At 38.6% G+C, this 23,191-nt stretch overlaps 1 protein-coding gene across 7 annotated transcripts in view; it reads right to left on the bottom strand.

Annotated features, from left to right (window-relative positions):
- Positions 1 to 23,191, bottom strand: part of diaph2 (diaphanous-related formin 2) — a 381,698-nt gene that overhangs the window by 151,831 nt on the left and 206,676 nt on the right. For all 7 annotated transcript variants that reach the window (XM_077531612.1, XM_077531615.1, XM_077531611.1 and 4 more), the window contains 2 exons: positions 5,942 to 6,043; positions 3,639 to 3,878 (listed from right to left, as the gene is read on the bottom strand). In XM_077531612.1, the coding sequence (XP_077387738.1) occupies positions 3,639 to 3,878; positions 5,942 to 6,043 (342 nt within the window). The remainder of the gene's footprint in view (positions 1 to 3,638; positions 3,879 to 5,941; positions 6,044 to 23,191) is intronic.

The following is a 23,191-nucleotide window of genomic DNA, read 5'->3' on the forward strand; positions in this document are numbered from 1 at the left end:
AGAGCTATCTAATCTTTAACAAGAAGTAACCTCTCCGCAAATATATACACGATTATTCAATTTAATACTGCTAAATTTTGACATGGACGTGTCTGCTGGCACAGCACAGGCTTTTTAAGTTAGGGGCGGTCATTAATCACATGTTAGTGGCATTAAAGGAACTTTAAACTAACTCAAAATGAACACACTGAACAACCCTAGTTATTATTCTATCCACTTTTTTTCCCTCCCGACTGTTTGGATACTTTTCCGTGTGCCCCAAATAGCGCTTCCCAGCGAACCAAACCCATCATTTCAAAACAGGACAGACACTGGGGGTGGGCTTCGAGTCTGTTCTGCTTCAACTTGACTTGAACACAAATCTGTTCCAAGTCTTTAATTATTAAGCAGAGCTGGCAAATTGTTATTTAATGTTGCTTGTTATTCCCTCAGTACGCCAGGGATGTTTTTGAGTAATCGAGCAGATGTTTTCATCCATTCAGCCAATATGTTGCATTAGTGCTGCACACAGCCTCTCTTCTGTTCATCACTAGCTTATTTAGATGGTTAATAGCTGTCTTTATTAACCATGGAAATGTAACATTGTTTAACAATGTTATGAAAATGATAATTCACTCATCTTTTAAAACGCTGTAATGTAATATTAATCTAACATTTCATTTCCTTATCCACTGGTGAGGTGCAAGTGGGCGTTGAAAATTTTCGGCGTGATCAAGTTCGCTCCTGAGAGATTTGTGTGTCCTTGGGAGAGGTGTGTGGAAGTTGTGTGTTGTGCACAGCTCATTCCCATCATCAACCTCCTCCCCCCTGATGAGCCCATTAGGTACCCCAGAACTGCCACCTGGGGGTCAATTCATCTGATTGACTCAAGTGAGAAAGAATACTTTTTTTTTTTTTTGTTCTTCTCTTGTTCATCAATAATTGGCCAATCAGCCCCCTGAGGCTTTTACCAGGCTCAATGCTGATTCAGGGGACGCCTACACTGCATGCTCAATGTGGAAATTCACCTTTTTGCCACTTTTTCGAGGTGGGAATGCACTTTGCAAACAATGTCAAACAGTCATTTTAATTGTTGGTGGAGCATTTTTTAGATTATGTTAAGTCAATTCATTCCATTATATCAGTGGTTAAACTGAGCCCTTTATTGAAATTTTTTTTTTCCGCCTTTTTTTTTTTTTTTTTTTTTTTCAAATTCAAGACAGAGGTATAGGGTTTATAAAACACAGAGACAGACTCACTGAACCCAGGTTAACTCATTCACTCCCAGCCATTTTCACTGAAGCAACCCCGGCTGTTTTACTAGATTTTGACTGAATTTGGAAGGCCCACACAATATTGTGTTCTATTGCTATAAAATGATGGAACCTACCAAAAGAAAGAATAGAGTCTCTTCTTTCATCAGGAAATAAATGTATATTTGTATCTGTTTCCGTCAGCAATTAGCATAAAAATAAGTTTCATTATTCACAAACCTGTTGAAAACACTGGGAAAAAGAGCTTGTTGCAACATGACCCTGGCTGATCTCTTATACTCTACTGCCACCTACTGGCCGTTTTTTTGTAATTATTACCATTGTTTTAAGCGGCCTTTTCATGTCAGAAGCTGAATCAAAGCCTTCTGTATGCTCTAGCATTAAAAAAAAAGAAAAGAAAAAAAACGTATAAATGCATTTTTGGGAGTGGGAAGCATTAAAAAAACGTATTTATATGTTTTTGGGTTTGAATGAGTTAAGAACCACTGCCTTAAAATGATTTTGCAGTAAATGACAATCTTCTGTCAAAATGCACAAATCAATAACAACACACTAAATGACGACTTGTAACTCAATATGTATTTATTTATTTATTTTTGGAGGGGGTGGGGTCTATTTTATGCAGAGATTATGTTTTGCCAACTTATCAACTTGACTGTTTTATTTTTCAAATTTACTGACCCCATCGGGCGACTATTTTTTTCACATTATTGGTTTTTTTTGTTTTCAAAAAGGGGACCATCAACTGATCGAGCCACATGACACCTCAAGACTATGAGACGCCCTCCAGAGATACTCGCACCTCGGTGTCCAGACTGCCAATTAATCGTGCTTTCGCAACCACCGGCAAATTCAACCAGGCCTCTAACTTTTTTTTATTTTTACATGACAGCGTTTCCTTACAAGTCAATTTAGTTCAGATAAAGTGAGAGCATAAAAATGGGGATTTGGTCAGCTCCAGTGTGACTTTAAGGATGATTTTCACCGTGCCGTGACTTCCCCTGCCTCGGTCCGCAGCGGGAGAGTCCCCCTTCGCTCCTTTTTAATTAAAGAACTCCGACAGCACGGCACACAATCACGCACAAGAGGACAACCTTGACTCGGATTCTACGTGACACTCACCAGGCCGTAACTTTAACTTTACTTTAAGGATACTTTCACAATCTAAGATGATACATTGTATACAGGGCTGTTTGATAACGCTTTTTTTTTTCTTTGTTTTTTTTTTTCTTTTTTCAAATTGATAGCAGTATGAGTATGCAACTGTTGAGTAGTCACTGATACCAAGTACAAATACCACAAGCAATTTTGATATGTAAAATCCCCCCCAAAATGACAGGTGATTTTAAAGAAAGACCTTTATATCCTATTTTTCTAATGGCAGTTTTCTATTCTTCTAATTTCTAGTTCATGATTGTTAAACGGCCACAACAGGTACCAGTATACCAGTATCGGTTGCCATCGTGAGTACCGATACCTTGAAATTAGGCCAGGTATCAGCCCGATATCGATGCATGTTATCGGTACTCAACCGTCCCAAATTGTGCATTCAGTTATATTTCACTTAAACGCTGTATAAAAAAAAAAAAAAGAGTTTTCAAAAAATGTTCACTTTTTTGATGCTGATGTACAATGATTAGAAAAATCCCATAATCCATAACATTTTGTCAAAATTTGAATAATGAAAACAGTGAATTGTATTTTGGAACACCAAAATGGAACCAAACTGGTAATAAAATAAACAAATAATAAATGCAAATATAAAAACTCTTATCAAAATACAGAAAAAATACAGAAAATCAAAAGTTAAAATACCAAAAAAAAAAAAAAAAAAGAAGTAAAAAAGGGGGAGGAAACAAAATGCTAAAGTAGTGAAAACAAGGGCCAACAATATGCAAATTATCATTGCATAAAAAAAGTTTTTAAAAGAAATTCACTTTTTTGATGCTGATGTACAATGATTAGAAAAATTCCATATTCCATAAAATGTTGTCAAAATTAGAATAATGAAAACAATGAATAGTATTTTGGAACACCAAAATGGTAGTAAAATAAACAATAAATACTAATACAAAAATACGAATAAAAATAAAGAAAAATATAGAAAATAAAAAAAAAAAAGTTGAAAAGGGGGAAGAAACAAAAATATTAAAGTCGTGAAAACAACGGCCAAAAATATACAAATTAATGCAAGTAAAGATAAAAATGCAGAAGTATTTAAAAAAAATTGTTAAAAGGCAGTAAAAGGCAATCAATAGTACAGTTGTGCTCATAGGTTTTCATTTTGGGTATGTACATTTATAAGCACATCTCCTTTTGTATTCAGAAAAAGAGAAAAAAAAAAATCTAACAACGACTTCACATCCATCCAAAATGTCATCTTACCTTGCAGAGGAAGTTGACGTTGAAGCCGAACGTTTGGGCGTTCCTGGAGCCGGCGTTCATGTAGTTGCCGACCAGCAGCACCAACTCCAGCAGCTTCCTGAAGCCTTCGCTCTTCTTCACCTCCTCGCAGGCGAACGTCACGTTCATGATGTCGGGCCGGATGTTGTTCACCTGCTCCTCGAAGGTCAGCTTGAAAAGGATGCCGTTGAGACGCGGCCGCAGGAGCTTCACCGAACTCATCTGTGGACATTCATCAAGACATTGAGCGGCAATTTTAGTTATTGGTTATCAATGTGTGAATGTTCGGTCCCAATATGCACTTTTTGTTTTTATGAAGAAGTGAGTTTGTCAGTGTAACCATCAATAACCGGGTCAGGAACCATTTCGCTGAGGAATGACGAATGACGGATTGACGATTATAGTGTGTTTCGGTTTGAAATATTGACGGTCTGACGATGACGGAAGAGTGTCCCGACTGTTGACTAAGAACGAATGACGGACACTCAAAATTCATTGACGCTCCCACCTCTGGTATTTAGAAACAATAATATTCTGAATTCACTTTACATGGTCTTTAACTCATTCACTCCCAGCCATTTTCACAGAAGCAATCCCGTTCGCTCCTGGCTGTTTTACTGGATTTTGACTGATTTTGCAAGGCCCACAGAATATTGTGTTTTATGGCTATAAAAACATGGAACATATCAAAAGAAAGAGTAAAGTCTCTTCTTTCATCAGGAAAAAAAGTGTGTTTCTATCTGTTTCCATTTTGCAGCAATTAGCATTAGAAGAGAGCTAAGTTTCATCAGTTTTCGCAAATCTATTTAAAATTGTAAGTAATTGAGCTTTTTTTCTACATGGCCCTGGTTGATCTCCTTTGCTCTGCTGCCACCTGCTGGCCGTTTGTGTAATAACTACCATTTCTGCAACCGTTCTTTGCAGTTGAGAGGCTGAATCAAAGCCTTCCGTATGCTCTAGCATAAAAAACAAAAAAACAAAAAAACGTATAAATACGTCTTTGGGACACTTAGAACATTTAAAAAAAACGTATTTACACGTTATTGGGAGCAAATGAGTTAAAGTAAATTGAGTGCTTCACTTTTTCCACACTAACTTTCAAGCAATTACTAAGTCAACAGAAGAAAATTCAAGTCCAAGACAACTTTCCCCATCTATGGAAAGCTGTTCAATTAGAGCCGTTGCTGAGTCTGGATGAGATGTTTGTCAAACACACACACACACACACGTCTCCATCACTCTAACTGATTCTTATACAATAAGCTTTAACGTCTCTTATTTCCCCTGAGAACTAAATAGCGGCGAAGAAAGAAGCTTCTTCATCAGCGCCGAGGTAGATGATCACCAGACGGGCGAGATCATTTGGGAAGGCTGCCACCCCCAACGCTTCATTACACTTGGCTAAAAGACAGAGGCCAACAACTTTCATTGAGTTAGGAGGAGGAAATTAAGGAGATGGGTGAGCTACATTGCATGCACCCCTGGGTCCGACTTCTTTATGAACGTGCTTAATGTGAATCTATCGTCTTGGAAAGTTGGGCAATGGTGTTGCCCAAAGTGGCGAACATACAATTTTCTAGTCTGTTCATGTAACCCGTAGGAAAAGTACAGTTTAACTTTACTGACTATTGATTGCTATTTTGTCTTTTTGGTGATTTATTTTATTGTAATGTCTTGAATTCTTGAATGTGAATTAAATTCGAGTGACTGTTATGGTTGGAAGTATCCACTAGGTGGCACTTTATGTCAATGTAATGCAGTCAATACGCTGATATGCGCATTGCATGCTGGGATCGTGATGCTACGGGAAAGAGCTTGACGCTAGCAACTACAATACAGTCTAGAGAAAAGCAGAGAACGTTTTCTTAAAAAATACTGCTGTGTTTTTTTAAGTTTTTATGTCCATACGTTTGTGAAGTCGTGGTTGGACAGTTCCACACTGTTCTGACCAGAGGATTGCTTTTGATTTCGATTGCCACGTTGCTAATGCTAGCGTCAAGCTCTTTCCCGTAGCATCACGATCCCAGCATGCAATGCACATTATCAGCGTATTGGCTGCATTACATTGACATAAAGTGCCATCTAGTGGATACTTCCAACCATAACAGTCACTCGAATATAATTCACATTCAAGAATTCAAGACATTACAATAAAATAAATCACCAAAAAGACAAAATAGCAATCAATAGTCAGTAAAGTTAAACTGTACTTTTCACACGGGTTACATTCAAATAAACCATGTTTGATGTTTGCGCGCATTGTTTTGTCTCTCAATTTGACTCACCACAATCCCAAACTGCTCCGACTCCACCAGATCGTCATATTCACTCTTCAGTTCCGCTAGCGACGACAGCTCGTTCTGCTCCGGCAGGTTTTTTATCAGGTTCTGCACATAAGAAACACACACATTTACACTAAGTGGACATAAAGTGATTCTTAATGCAAATCTCAGTCTGGGTCCATCCCACCTCAAATACAAGGTTGCGTCTTATGTATTAAATCAACTTAACCTGCTTCACTAAGCTGTTACAATTTACAGCCTTGTGATGTTGTCATGAACACTCATCGACTTGTGACCTGATGGAAATTGAACAACTACTTGAATGGGCAAGAACAACAAAGATGCTTTCCCACTGACTCTGCTTTGCTTTAAAGGTGAATGTTAGAAGAGATGAAGATTTAAAATGAAGCCAAGGCAGTTTTCCCAGGGGGCTATGCTTTTAATGTTTTATATGATGACAGAATAGAAACTCAAAGGCTGCTGATGCTTTTGGAATGGCCCAGTCAGAGCCCTGACCTAAAAAAAAAATATATATATATATATATATATATATATATATATATATATATATATATATATATATTATTATTTTTTTTGCCAGTAATGGGTTCAGATGGATATATTTTAAGGTGTGGTTGCCATGCTCTGCCAGAAAATTTTCACAATGTGGTTCAAGCAGTCACAATCCAATGAACTTTTTGTACAGTCTGCCGATACAAAGTCCAGATTGTGTAAATGCATTTAGAGAGAGAAAAAGAACCAAATTGTCTCAGTTGTCTTCATTTTTTTTTCGCATTTGGACTGCTGAACATGGACAAATTGACCAAAAAATGGCTAGCAAGCAGACTTCTTGTGTGTTTTTGGCCAAATCGTCTTGAAACTTTGTCGAGAGTCTCGTTAAAAAAAAGATATGACTAATCAGGTAGATGTCATGTTCCCCTATAATTCTCATTGATGATCATTTTTGGAGAATCACGTGTTAAACTTAAGTTCTAAAAATTCAACAAAATATTTTTTGATGACGAAAATATCACATGACAATGACAGTTTTAGAAATTAAATCAAATTTATCCATGTGGTCAAAAGAAAACATGTATTGACTGTCTTTTCGGTTAGATCATCGGGTCAATGTGTTGTTATGGTTCCGTGTTTGTTCCATTCATTTTATCAGCTTAATGCAGTTGTCATGTCACTTGTAATGATGATGTTGTCAGTTGCTATTTTTCTGTAATTGTCACACTTGGATCCTGTATTTTACATTCTGTATTTGTGACTCTTTTTTGCCATATAAGTCTTTATTGTGTCATATAGAATTGTGCTATACAGGGATCCTGAATGGCACTTTTATTGTCAATATGTCGAAAGTTCCTTTGCCACAGTTTTTTTCTCAGCATGTGGCGGTTTTGTACGCCTACATGCAATCTGTTCTTCCACACTCTAAAAAAAGTTGGGTCAAAAATAGTTGTGTCAAAAATGGACCGATCCTCTACTTGGGTCAATTTGATTCAACGTTGCATCAAGAAATGACTCGTAAATATTGGTCAGATCAGAGATTTTTGTATGTAGACTGATTCCCGACATCTGTGTCCTGTCTGCATTTGGATTCTAACTCCGCTCCTCACGAGACAACATAGCTGGACTGACAAGGTCTCAATGTGGTCAGACATTTTAGTTGATAGTGGCCATGGTTCTTATGCTTAAATGCTACAAACTTGTAAATAATGGCTTCATTTCCACTCTAAGTGAAAGGTCACATGAAAGGCTGAGAAAGAAAGACCATCTCCTCAGACTTTTTTAGTGGCCATTCCAGGTACAACCGCACTAGTGTCTTAGGCCACTAATGATGACATCTCTGTTCTTCCCTAGGGGGACGGAGCCTTGTAAAAAGAAGGCAATAAAACAAGACTTTGTACTTCCTCACTGGGAGGGAGTCATCATTGCAAATGCTTCTACTGACGCTCCAATTAAAGCTTTCATAATGAGACTTGTGATAATATCACCAGAAGCAGATCCAAATCCCATTTAGAGGAAAAAAATAAAGTATTTGTGTGAAATTGATTTGCAATTGATTGAGAATTACAAAGTAATTAAATGATAACAGGCTGCACATTTAGTCTTGTCCCCTACAGGGTTGAGAATAATTTATACACTGTTAATTTATACATAGAACTCATGTATGATAATTACTCATACAGAGCATTCAATTCATATGCAGTACCTGATGAATTCATGAGAAATGCAGTGGATTTAATATTGACGGAAATAGAAAAACTCATGTGAATTGCAAATGCATGTTTGTAATGAAGCCAATATGTATGTGAGTACAGAAAACAAGTGCAGTAATAAGAAGTGTGAGGTAACGTGCCCGTGTATCGTTTTATCCCCCTCAATTTTAGGGGACAAAAGCTGTTGAAACAGCTTTCTCTTTGTCCAAACATTAGCATGTAAAAAATGCTCAATAAACAGTAATCAACTTTCATTGAGTTTACCAACTATTGTTTTTGTTGCAAGGCAAAACAATGTTTTACTGTAAAAAATATTTTCAGGCCTTAAATAAAAAAAAAAAAAAGGGATATTTAACAATGCATGTAATTCATATTAGATGCTCTTTTATTTGAGGTAGTTTAACTGATTTTTTTTTTATTTTAGTTAAATTAATGTGATGGTCAATTAATTTTAGAAAACATGAAATTGATATTCAATTCTAATTGTGTTCTATTTTTTAATTGAGATGGTAATTTATTATCAGTCATTTGATTTAATATTGGACAGCATTTAATTCATTATATAATAATGTTCAGTTGTTTTTTTTTATGAAGATACGGTATTCAAGTACTAATATTAGATGATAACAATACTCAGTTTTAACTGGGAATGAGATAGTAATTATGGTAATTTAATACATATAATTAATGTTAGACAAAAAATGTGCCGTTTTTTGACCTCTTCAAGACAGGTTAACGCTCAACGCCCCCCCGCCCCCCCCCCCCCACCTTTTTTTTTTTTATTTTTTTTTTATTTTATTTTTTTTTTTTCATTCTGCTTGGTTTTGGTTTGTTTTATTATTATTACTATTATTATTATTATTATTATTATTATTGTATTTTCTTTTTGCCTGTTTTTTTCTTTTTTTTTTGTTCAAATGTTAAGCAAATTTAAAAAATGTGGGTGTATATGACTGTTGTAAATTGTACATAAATCTGGATGTTCTGCTTTTGGTATACACTTCAATAAAAAATATTAAAAAAAAAAAAAAAAAATGTGCCGTTTTTTTATACTGCAATATTCATTTAATATTAAGACATTTTATCTTACAACAAATATATTGTTGGGTGAGATAATAAAATACCTTGTCAGACTGCTTCAGTTGAGTGCGTGTGCAGAACAAACGCAGAAAGACAAAGTAGCGAATAATCAAATCCTGCGTGAGCTCCTCATTCCATTCGTCTGTTATCTTGTTAATTATAAGGAATCCCGTAGAGCTCCGTTGACACAAAGGCAGCGCCATATGTGCCGCAAAGTGGGGGGACCGGGCGACGGTGCCGGGCCAGACTGCTCGCCACAGGCCTCCAGACACACAAACACATACACGGCAGCGGGAAAGACGACTGCAAGTGCACATGAAGCAACAAACGTTCACCCAACGCCTTGCCACCACATATCAGCACGTATAGGAAGCAAAACAATCTAAGAGGCAAACAGTAAACAACACAATCTACCCTGTCTCCTGAAAATAAATAAATAAATACTGGCAAGCGGCTAGCCAAATGTGTGACAGTGAGTGATAAGTAAAAGGTGCAACTGACTGTCAAGGTTTGATGCTACATTTATAGAATGTGTTTGCCGGGCTGTTGATTGAAATGTGAAAACTTTCAGAGAAATGTGATCTTTCCTGCAATACCTGGATTGTGAAAGCAATTAAAAAAAAAAAAAAACGGATGTGTGCATACATGACTAATTAGCAGAAAAGGGGGAACAAATGACAACTGCAATCTATTAGAGCGGGACCAAATAGACTTAGTTTCAGAGTAATATTTACACTTGGAAGAGAGTAAAATAAAGAATTGAATACAAAAGTCACTCATGGGTTGAAGAACAAACTCACAAACCTCAGCTTGGGAGACAGTTGATCTACTCCCTGAGCCACACAGCTCCTGCTGTGTGTTAGTATATCGTTCGTGTCAGGTGGAATCTTCCTAACTCCAAGAGACCAAAAATATTGTTTTTGGTCTCCTCTTGGATATGAACAAACAGTAGGAGGGGCCTAGCTCAGGTGGTAGAGTAGCAGTCTCCCAAACTGAAGGTGGTGAATTTGCTCCTCAAGCCTTGAGTGACTTTTATTTTTTTTTCAATTCTTTATTTTGCTATCTTCCAAGTGTCTCTCTTCCAAGTCTATTTAGTCTCGCTCTGAATAATCAAATTTACTCTTAATAGAGTCAAATTTACTCAACAGAATTTACTGTGTATAGAACACACGCACACCTGAAAACTGGGAATGAATCTGTACATTACCACAAACATCAGGCCAAATGCCAAGACAACTTCCAAGATCATTTTTACACTTCGTGATAAATTTCAATTTTTCCATGACAGTTAAACCGCAGGTGAGGATGTCGTGCTAAACTCCAAGTTTCTGCATCAAAGAAGGATCAAGCACGTTGTGAAAATCTATAAGACAACTTGTCAAACTTAATTACAACATTCCCAGCAGTAATATCGAAATGACAAGAATGGCTAAGGTTCCTTTAGATCAAGGGTGTCAAACATAAGGCCCGCGGACCGGATCAGGCCCACAAAGGGGTTTAATCCGGCCCGCGAGATGATATTGTAAAGTTAAAAAAAAAAATGAAAAAATTGACTAATTAATCAGCCAGCCACAATCATAATATATAAAATTTGTAATTCCACAAGCAGTCCTCAGATGAGCGGGGGAATGTATGAGGGAATCGTCCTGGATGTCATTATTTTACACACAACTTATTAAAGTTATGGTTTGTTTCATTATTATTATTATTTTAAATCATAGACCAACATAATTTATGAAATACGACACAAATTCAATTACTGTTAACACAAACGGGTATGACAAGGATTAGCGTTCTTAGAACATCATTAACTGCGCCGCGCAATGCATTCTGGGAACAATATATATGCAAAAGAGGTTGATTTAACACATCTGGGCTGGTCCACGAAAATCTGCGTATAAATGACGGTAATCGTTTTTAAGTTATATACCGTTATTTTACCGATGTGGCCCACATGGTAATATATTTTCCTCCATGCGGCCCCTGAGCTATTATGAGTTTGACACCCCTGCTTTAGATGCTTTGGGAGGACCATTTAATCGATATGTCGTTTCTCACAGCAACTTTATTAAACATCACTAATTACCGAAAGCTGGAGTTGTATATGATTAGTTGCTGAATTTGCCAAGGCTAACTCTTGTTTATACACCTGCATTGATAACATGTAATGCTGTTCCCGTTTGAATGTAAATATTGTCTGGCTCGAATTCCGTTTGGACATTTGTTCTAACAGTCAAGGCTACATGATAAGGCTGTATTGTGGCTACAATGAATCTGCTGTCAATACGCAAAATGGGGGTTGGTGGTCTGGTTCCTGGAATGCAGCTGGCGTGGACCGCCCTGCTGGGTGAGCTAGGCTGGGCAGCGCACAGGAGTCATCAGATCTACAACGTGCTAGCAACCAGTGGTGCTACTTGACCAGAATCGAGGTTGAAATTGCTTGAATCGCAATGGCCGTTTTTTTCTGGAAAACACAACATGTGTGAAAGCTGATCCGAGGTCAGCAAAGACGGTACTGAGATAGTATGGGATGGATAACGATAAAAATTAATGACTATTCTAAATAATGTATATGATTGATGCGTTATAGTAATGGGTCGATGGGGACGGGTCTCGAATAAACTTCGGCTTCTACCTGTCAGCCCTTCTTTCGGATGTCAATGTTGCAAATGATGTGATGTGATTGATGTAAGCTGTAATGCGTCCGAACGGAAAAAATGAATAAACTAAACTAAACCAAACTAAACTGGCTCGAATAAACCAAAGCCAGAAAGATTTGACGCTGAAGGTGGATGGAGTTCCTCTCTGTTAACATCTACGAGGTGCCTACCATCGAGAATGTTTCGTCTGTGCTATGTGCTTGACAGATGTAATCCGCTCCCTTTTAATTTATTTCCATCAACATTTGGCAAGACAAAGACACACACTCCCACGATGTCATCTGCCAACGCTTTGTGATGACGAGCAAAACGGGACAGCCGTCTCCCCGTTGCGACGCCGCAGCAGGTTTCCTTCCCACCTCACGGCAAATCAGGGGAGGCTTCCGTTTGGAATCAATGAGCGAATAATAGAGCGAGCGAGCGAGCGAGGGTCTTGCCAAACATCCATAAGCCTGTTACACTTCCACGAAAACATTTCAAATGCTTTGTTTGTCTCCGTCTGTCACTTTTCATGCTTGAAGTCGAGCAGGACAAAAAATGTGGGTTGTGGTTATAGAGAGTATCCAGCACAAACAACACTATACAACTGGAACACACACACACAAAAAACAAGATGGCTGCATGAAAAATGTGGACTTGGAAACACCATACATGAGAAATGCATGAAGGAAGACAAAACATACTGTGGCACACTGATCATCTTCCATGTGTCTGGTTTACTGCATGCACCAAGATAACAAATCAACCACTAGGAGATATGCTGAACAGACTAAGAACAAAACCAGCCGATGTTGTAGTGAGGAGCATAAAGTCTGTCAACAAACAAATCAAATCTCATTAAGCTGCAGAGTGACACGAGTGTGACACATTCTGAAATCACATTAAATGAAATGAGAAAAGCAGTTCCAGACAAATAATGATGGAGGGGTAGAAGAGGAATTAATTGCAAGGTTGGGCCTGGAAAACCTTTTCAGACATCGTGTGACATCAAATGAGTCTCTTGGAACCAAACATGTGGAATATGAATTCTGTGTGCACACCTGAGCACTTATTTATACTTTGGACATAAAAAAAGATGGAATTGGAGGGAAATGAAAAGGTAGTAAAATACAGGTGACAAGCAGAAATAAATGTGAAAGTGCAAGTATCAACTCTATGCTACAATGTTTTTCGTCACATCAGTACATTTTGTTCTGCTGCAACACTATGGCAACTCTATCTGTGAAATGTATAATATTACATCAGCCAAGCAGGTTATGCTGCCAATGCAGCTATACTAGAATTAAACTACTTTGAGTAATTCTAAACAAACTTTGGAGCAGTACACATATACTTCCCATAAACAAGTAACACGAGGAAGCAACATGAAAAAGAAAATAAACAAACGTCTTGAATTGGATTTTCATGCTGATTAAAACTAAAATTGGCTTGCTAATTGCAAAATTGTAGTTCTTTCTCTCTATTTACCCCCCAGATAAGCAGAATCCCACGTATTAGCTGTAGTAAGACTGTAGTAAGAACAGCTGTTTACAATTGGACTCAGCTAATGCTATGTGGCCATTTGTTGGTGCAGTCACAATTGAGAAAGTGTGGTGAGATGTTAGTGCAGGTCCCAATAAGTCAGTATTATCAATACCTGCAAACAGAAAACTAGCATAGTAGCAATTAAGAGGATGAATGCTGTTTTTTTTTTCTCTTAAAGCGGCAGTCAACCCCCCAAATATTCTTGACAATAGTATGTTCTGCGTAGCCCCACTATTCTAAATATAATATTATGGTTAATATTGTGTTAGTGGAAAACTAACGTTTAGCAGCAAAATCCAACAGTTTTTATTAATATCAGAAGGCAGCCATTTTGTCGAGTGAAAATGACATCACAGTTGCTCGGGTCTCAGGTAACATTCACAGTTCAGTTTGAGAAAACAGGTGAGCTGTGATTGGTCGTTGCCTGAGCCCTGAGCAACTGTGATGTCATCTTTAGTCGACACCAAGTGGCAAAATGGCCGCCCCCTTAGATGGATAAAAATTGCTGGATTTTGCTTCATAACTCATGTTAAACAAATGTAATATTAATCAGAATGTCATGTTTCAACTAATGAGGTCACATATAACATAGTGTCAAGAAATATTTAAGGTTGATTTCCCCTTTCACCTTGGAATTTATATTTCCTTTTATGCCATACTGTATTCTTTTTTTTAAGTTTTCAAAGATTGTAGCCTATTGTCGTACATAAATATACATTTTTTATTATTTTTCAAGAAAACAGGGATCCTATTGCTCACAAACTTGACGTGATAGAGAAAAATTGGGATCAGTTTTGGATTCTGAACGCAAACAAATTGTTAAAAACAGCTGTCTGACCTAACACAACAGAAATTGTGTCTCCAGTGAAATAATTCCAACAAAACAATGTATACATTTTTGGGTCCCCAACATTACCCGCTAAAAGTCTAAAATTAGATGCTAACACTAGTTTTGAAACTCAACATGAAACGTGAGGGCTCATATTTTGAGGAAATCCAACTCGAGACCCAATTTGACGACTCAAATTGAGGATTTTCAAGGGGAACTGGTGTTATGTATGGCATTCTCCATGCCGTTAACCAAGGAATCAATCATCCAAATTCAGTCCTAATCATCTATGTGTGATATTTCTAATGTCGGAACATTTAATAACTAAATCACAGAACACAAGCATACAACGCGATTAAACAAATTCATTAGTTTGAGAGCAAACACAAAGTGCCATCTGTCACATAATCATGTGTGTTTTTGTGGCCAATCAATCAATGACAATGATCACTCAAGAGCACATTAGGAACTTTGGGCCACCATTCTCGAATGGACCCTGGATGTGACGCCATCTTGTCTTTTCTCCCCATCCAAAAAAGCATAATGTATTTAACACCCTGTCGTCAAATTAGCGTTTTCAGCGCGAGAGTTGTGTGCACGCGGCGCCAAAATAAACCCCAATTATACCCAAGGCGAACTCCATGTCTCCTCCTTCAGCGCTGAATCCAGCGGGCCCAATGCACGGCCATACTTATCGCCGTGGCCCACACGTGCACTTGTACATCATGCAAATGACGCTCGGTGACACGCCAGGTTGCAACGCAATCACCTGTTGTTACAAATGAGAACAAAGTCTGGCACTGCCCCACTCGCCAGAACCCGCGAGCCAATGGGCATCTCGGTGTAATGATGGGAGAGGGAGCATGAATATGGATGAGCGACGCCCGGATGATTGACAAGAGAGATAAACAATAACAACAAGTGAGACGGGTGCAACAGGCTCCCGTGAGACTCGGCAGGAAAGGTTGTTGCCATGGTGAAGGTGAGGGAGGAAAGGTGAGGTCGTAATGTGACAAGCCTTCGCTGGCTTTACTGCAAGACAACCAGCATGTTCCAACTGTACACTGTCATTTCCCCTCATTATTATTATTATTATTATTATTATTATTTGTCTTCTATTTTTGACATATTTATAATCTTACTAACCCCAGAGTGGATTAACTCAGACAAGCAAGGATTAGTACAATTAAACTGGGAAGAGTCATTTGAAGACTGAGCTCAGCAGAAGGGCATTCCTCCGCAACATCATATGAGATTTATGACAAGTGGTCAAAATGTCATGATAATACATAATAATAAGAGGATGCTGTCAGCTGAATGCACTTTTTGATGCTAGCCAAACCGCAAATGCTCTCACAACTTTTATTCTCCTCTCCATCTGGCCTGAGTGGGTTGTTTTCATGTCTTATATGTAATTAATGTCAACGTCTACTAAATATTTTGCAGGCGGCATTGTGAGCCAGCTGTTGTCGATGGATTTTACTGTGATGGTTTCCTTGGAGACTGTAGGCAAGTCTCATTTAAAGTGACACACATTTCCCCGCGCGCTTGTCAAATTATTCCCCCCCAAACCGATTGTCAGACAAAACATGTTGGGAGAGGATTTGCAGCCAAACATAAAACAAAAAGATACTAATAAAAGGTCATTAAAGCTGAAAGCAGCAATGAATGCACCCTCACACCACCGCTTTCCAGGCAAACCGTCAAAATATTTAGCAAAATTGATGTTATGCTCAGCCCACGTTAGCTGGTGAAGGGAGAAAAAAAAAAAAAAATAGTTGTTGTGTGGCCCATCTGTCAAGTTTACCTGGTAACAATTGGAGCTCTTTTTTTTTTCTTCCTTTCTAACTTTCCAGCTATGAGTGACTTTTAGGGGAATTTTGATTGAGACCTGTAAAATACATACATTGCTTCTAGTATACAAAAGTCGCAAGGACGCATCTGTTGAGGAAGGACGCATCTGTACTTGCTCCTGCACTCGCTCGTGAATCTAACTACTTGTTGATTTTTGCATTGGGATTTGTAACTACATTGTTGCAGAATGCCTGGCGGAAAAAGAGCCGACGAGATTGAGGAGATAAAATCTTCTCTTAAAAAACTCAGTGGAATGGTTGCCGAATTACTTGAAATGAAGAAGAGCATTGAGCCACTTCTTCAGGAAATACAGCAATTGAAGAAAGAGACACAGGAAAAAGATCGACGCATTGTTGCCTTGGAACAAAAAGTGGATGATTTGGAACAAAATCTTCGTATTAACGATGTGATAGTCACCGGTATCAAGATCAAGCCGCGCCGTGGCCCTTTGAGAGCTGCGGCTAGCACGAGCACGGAAGATTCTGACCAATATTCAGGGAACGAGACTGTGGAACAGCAAGTGACACTTCAACTCAGAGATTTGGGATTAACTGTTGATCCTGCGCACATTCAGATGTGCTTTTCGCTTCCAACTGGAGGGACACGACCACCGGCAGTTCTGATCAGGTTTGTTGACAGAAAGAAAAAGATTGCTCTTCTGAGAGACCGTCACAAGCTTCGTGGGAAACATGTCTACATCAACGAAAACCTCACCAAACGGAATGCTGACATCGCCAAAAAAGCTCGACAAATGAGAAAGAATGGACTTATCGAAAGCACGTGGACAAAAGACTGCCGAATTTTTATTCAAACTAAAGATAACTCTGGTCAACTAAAAACACGAATCGTGAAAGGAGCTGAGGAATTGGCTGCGCTTGAGAGACAACAGTAATTCACAATATCACAACAACAACAACAACAACAACATCACTAATTACCCAAAGCTGGAGTTGTATATGATTATTTGCTGACTTTGCCAAGGCTAACTCTTGTTTATACACCTGCATTGATAACATGTATTGCTGTTCCCGTTTGAATCTAAATATTGTCTGGCTCGAATTCCGTTTGGACATTTGTTGTAACAGTCAAGGCTACATGATAAGGCTGTATTGTGGCTCCAATGAATCTGCTGTCAATACGCAAAATGGGGGTTGGTGGTCTGGTTCCTGGAATGCAGCTGGCGTGGGCCGCTCTGCTGGGTGAGCTAGGCTCGGCAGCGCACAGGAGTCATCAGATCCACAACATGCTAGCAACCAGTGGTGCTACCTGACCAGAATCGAGTGCTGAAATTGCTTGAAAGCAATGGGCCGAATGCAAGCCGATCTACTCTTCTGGAAAGCACAACATGTGTGAAAGCTGATCCGAGGTCAGCGAAGACCCTACTGGTGAAAGAGAAGAATTGCGCTTGCCTTGGCTGCTCGCCTGGCGGGGTGGGCTTGCTGGTGGCGTCTGGGGACCGACTCACCAGTTCTAAATGACTGGGACTAGCCACAATCTACACACGGACATTCAAGATGAACTGAGCGAGCAGTGTCTGGGATAGTATGGGATGGATAACGATCAAAATTAATGTCTATTCTAAATAATGTATATGATTGATGCGTTATAGTAATGGGTCGATGGGGACGGGTCTCGAATAAGCTTCGGCTTCTACCCGTCAGCCCTTCTTTCGGACGTCAATGTTGCAAATGATGTGATGTGATTGATGTAAACTGTAATGTGTCCGAAAGGAAAAAATGAATAAAACTAAAACTAAAAGTCTATGTTAGAGCTGCATATTGTTGGAAAAACATGCAATATGGGTGTTAACATTGCAATTTCAATATTATTGGACTATTTACCATGTTCAAATTATTCCTAAAGAAAGAAGATTCTTATTATCTAATGAAAAAAACTTTTTTTTTTTTTTTTTGATGGGCAAAATAAGGCTCATAGTATTTGTAGATAATTAATTGTAATATATTGAAGTTCTCTATTTACATCACAAAAACTCATTTAAAGAGGGATGTGCAGACTTTTTAATTTTATATATATGCCACTGTATAATTTTCTAGGACAGAAGAACTAAACAATAATTCCTTTCCTCAACAAGCATTCTACTGATTTGAATGTATTGATCGAAGAAGAAAAAAAAAACATTAAGAAGCTTCTATGCTCTTGATTTTGCAAAAAAACAAACTTTTGAAATCCTAATTAGTCTTCAATAGACGTGGTGTAGTGTTAGTCATTAGAATTTCCGTTTCAAAAGGAGATTTGGGGGTGGGGGGTGTTATATAAAATGCACTGGCAAACATTAAACATTAAAAGGCCACTCTGATATCCGACAAATCAAGCCCCCAGTGCAACTTCATCCACAGACACGGATTAACTCACCAAACAAACACACACACACACACGTCAACAACAGGGCGCGCTTAAACATTTCGTGACGAGTCCCCCATGATGGTTGAGTCTGGGTCAGGATGAGGGTAAACAACCTTAGTCTTATCTCTCTTCTGCTTGTGCATCAGGTGTTTACATTTATTTGGGCAGAACTTTGAAAACGGAGCTGCTGTGATTCGTTCTACTGCCGTTTGATTGTACGCTGGCTCTCGCTCGCCGAGGTCAGTCGAGACGTGAGCATTGATGTGACGTGGAGATGTCTGAAACCGACCACGTTTGGGCATAAGTGATCACAGGAATGCAGTGTCCCAGGAGCTGTTGCTTGGTTCATAAGACGCATGCAGAAAGATTTGCAGATGACGTCATAAACAGGTGAGGATTAAGCCTTGATTTTTGGGGTTGATATCAACTAGCTGGTCATGAATCAAATCAGGTGCATTATTGAAAGTTCAGAAATGTCAATTGAGATTTGAATCAAGTCGAATGTAAAACATTGCCTAGCTAAAGATAAAGTCTCAGTGGATGCTGTCAACATTTTCATTGAGCGCTTCTGTTGCAGTATCATGATACAGTCGTGACTCGGGTATCAAGATTCAAATCCCAGCTCAGGCTGAGGTCCACCATGCACAATTTTTGTCATATTTGTTGAAACTGCCAGTATAAACCTGACTGGGGAAAACAAAAATCATCATTCTCTGGCCTCAACTTGTACCTCTAATTACAATTTCTAATTATATTTCCGTGCCCAACCAAATCTAGGGAAAAAGTACAGTCTAAAGGGGGTTTTCATTTGTCTGGTATTTTCTTCGACTTTGCACAGGTAGAATTTGGTGTAAGGGGGTGTTTGCCTCATTAGGCGTTTTTCCACCGCCGGAAGTTTTGGAGAACTTTTCAGTTTACCTTGGTAAAATTCAGTTTGGGCGATTTTCCACCAACAACAATTACCAGGGTAATTAAATTCCCCGAGTACTATCTCGACAGCAGGGTCTTGCTGAGCCAGGCAGGAACTTTGAGGGGGCAGGCTGCAATGATCATGGCTGATTGGTCAAATTTGGGCCCGTTGTTTTTACATCGGCTGGACTCAATCAAACTAATTTGAATTAATTATCGAGAACTCGAAGACACTGTGGAAACACAATTCTAAATTCCCTGCTGAAGATTTACAACCAAGAACTCCCTTTACCCAGAACTCAAAGATCCTGGGCTTGTTGCTGGAAAAACAGTATTGTGAGCCATTGTGAGAAGGAACACAGCTGACTACCAACCTTTGACAAAATGGTAAACTTTAACATAAATATATTTCCATGAAGATATCGACATTTTAAATTGGCATGTAATCGGTCATCAATTTTTATTTTTTTTGCCGATGCCGATATTCGGGCCAAATCCCAAAACATTGACACCGTTAATCATCTATCCTTATTCAGTTTCATCTATTATGAAAATAGGGCCCAAGGTGTTAATTATTTGTTGTGCACTCATGGACAGAGTCATTGCCAGTGAAAGGCACACCTGCAACGTGATTTGTCCAATCAGGTGCGAGGCTGAATCTATGTTGGAAAATACACCTCTGGATAATATAATTAAAAATAAACCGAAAAAAAAAATGCCCATCCCTCCTTTGCTAACACCTTAGCATAACTCTAGCAAAAACAAGCTGAGGAAAGGACCTCAGTCAGATGAGGATCTGGAAGGAACACAAAATTATCAACATTTCTGTTAAGTTGATCACTTCCAATGAATAAACGTTCAAATCAATACCATTTAGTGTTACAGTCACACTTTAGCGCGGATTAATTACCTCACCAACATAGCATCCGTGCCTAGCATCCGCTTGTTGAGAGTGCTAATGGTAGCTTTGTTTTGCTAGTGTCGCTACTTTGTTGACGTTTTGTAAATCAGATTAGGCTTTGATAAGAGAGTTAGCGGGGGCCAGAAGTGTATTAGTGAAGCGAAGCTACAGTTAAATCTTGTTAGCAATTTTAAAACTGCAATCTTAATGTGGATTAAACACCCCACCAACATAGCATCCGTGACTAGCATCCGCTTGTTGACAGTGCTAATGTTAGCTTTGTTTTGCTAGCGTCGCTACTTCGTTGACGTTTTGTAATGAGGTGTGGCTTTGATAAGTGAGTTGGCGTTGGCCAGAAGTGTATTAGTGAAGCGAAGCTACAGTGAAATCTTGTTAGCAATTTTAAAACTGCAATCTTAATGTGGATTAAACACCCCACCAACATAGCATCCGTGACTAGCATCCCCTTGTTGACAGTGCTAATGTTAGCTTTGTTTTGCTAGCGTCACTACTTTGTTGACGTTTTGTAATGAGGTGTGGCTTTGATAAGTGAGTTGGCGGGGGCCAGAAGTGTATTAGTGAAGCGAAGCTACAGTTAAATCTTGCTAGCAACCCCGATCCACTTTAATAATACATGTTGCTGTTATTGTGTTCCTTTGGCAATAATTGGTAATCATAAAGCCAGTTATGTTATTTTTCCTTGGGCAAATAAGCAAAAGCAGGAGGAAGTACTTTTGAGGAAAACAGAAGCAGAGCAGAAAATAATGAAATGACAGCAAGGTCACGGGCTTGGTCACGCCATGGATTTAAAAAAAAAAAAAAAAAATGGCACAGGTTGTCACTAGCACATTTCCTACTTTTACATCAGTTTGCCAGGTATGATGTTATGTATGTAAGCTGTGTATTTGATAGAGTTGACCCGATCCACAGGGGTGACCCCCGTCCACCGACACGGTGGATCTTGTCGGCAAATGAGATATGAGGGGTGTGAGGGACTGCACACAAATGTATGCCTGTTTGCCCGTCCGCACGAACCTTTCGCATATTTATCGCTTGGATGATAAACGACGCAATTTGGCCGCGGGCACCCGAAGCAGAGGGCATAATTGACACATTTTTCCATTTGCATGTAGTGTAAATATGTTTGTACGCGGGCCGGGCGGGGAGGGATGACGAGGAGGTTCGGGGTGGGGGGGAGCATATGTGGAATTGCGGGGATTCAAATGGAGTTTGGATGAATGGCGAGCACCCGAGAGTCTGTCTGGCAGCATTCAGGCACGGGTACATCATTTCGGAGGCATTGATGGGCTCTAATGCAGAATAAGGAGAGCCAATCAACTCCTATCTATCCATTCTGCCAGGGTGACACATTGTGGGGGTACTTCAAGGCCAACGCACTGCCACATTCTGCTGACAAATCATTACATTAGACATGTCGCCAGAGAAGGAGGATAATAAGATTGAGTTACAGAGTTTTAGATGCATTATGAACACCCCTTGCTTCCTTGATTCCTTCCATTTTGGCTATTCCTTCCATTAATCAGTTTCCCCCGGCTTGCTTGTCAGGGAGCTGATGGAGTTTACTCTCATCCCAATATAACATGTAAGAGTTTTGAATTGAACTGAAATGCGTAATGAATGATTTTGTCAAGTTTTACCTGATGATTAGGTGGTGATGATTTACCTGTGCTCATTATAAATTCTGGTGTATCACATAAGTGGACCGTGTTGTCACTATCACTTTTTAATTAATAAATGTAAGTAATGAAAAAAAAAAAATATATATATAGATATTTCTTTTTATATATAACACTATTACAGGCTAATAATACAGTTACTTAGTGTTTACTGTGTTACTGCACAGATTATTATTATTTTTTTCATAAATATTCCTGAGCAAATGATAACGATTGTGATAAAACAACACACTAATGTTTTAACTGGGAAACTTACAAGCAAAATAAAAACAAGATGAGTTGGCCTATTTATAATTGAATATCCCTACAATATTATACACAGGGGTGCACATAAGTGGTGCGCCAGTGCGCAAGTGAATGTTGTGCCTCAGTTCATAATGGAGCAGTAGTTGAATCCGAGTAAAACCGACTTTTTTTTGGGTACACATCAGTATTTCAATTATATGGCACCTGCTGGCAGCATTATGCACTGGCTCGAGTGTCAGCATCGACAGCATTAGCCGCTAGTTGCTAGTTAGCCTGTAGCAAGCAAGACAGTGAGAGCCATCGGAAAGCAGTTTAATATACAAAAATGAGTGGACACGTTGATGCTGACAGCCTGGCCACTTTTTAACAAACCAGGCTCACTCAAATATGCTGTTTAAGCCAGCAAACGTCAATTTCTTTTTCATCAATCACAATCTATGGGGACAGAGTTCATTTCATTTATGTATTTACTGTATTTATTTCATTAATTAGAAATAGAAAGAACTAGAATCAAAAGAATTGAAAAGGGGCAGAAAGAAGTAAAATTACAAACATTTTACAAAATTGCAAAAATAATAATTTGTTGATGCATATCAATATGTTCTATTTTTAGTAATTGTGTTTTAATAAATTTATTTAAAATACAAGTGGATAGATAATTTAAAGTAGACAAAATCAAAAATGTCAGAGAAAAAAAAAATCTGAAAATTAGGTAATATTGGCAGTAATCAACAAGCTTGTTTCACTTTTATTAGAGAATAAACGAAAAGCCTTTTTGATATCACCAAATCAATTATCAATCAATTCATTGTCACAAATACAAATATCTCAAAAGCTAGAGCCAAATTCAAAGAAATTGATTTTGAATTTTGGCCATTTTCAGACATAGCAGCACATACTTTCTCAAATCATCAAAATGTCCTTGGCACAATGGGAAAAAATTGTTATAATAAAGGATACCAGC

This window comes from Festucalex cinctus, chromosome 9 (genome assembly GCF_051991245.1).
Source record: "Festucalex cinctus isolate MCC-2025b chromosome 9, RoL_Fcin_1.0, whole genome shotgun sequence".
NCBI classification, from domain to species: domain Eukaryota; kingdom Metazoa; phylum Chordata; class Actinopteri; order Syngnathiformes; family Syngnathidae; genus Festucalex; species Festucalex cinctus.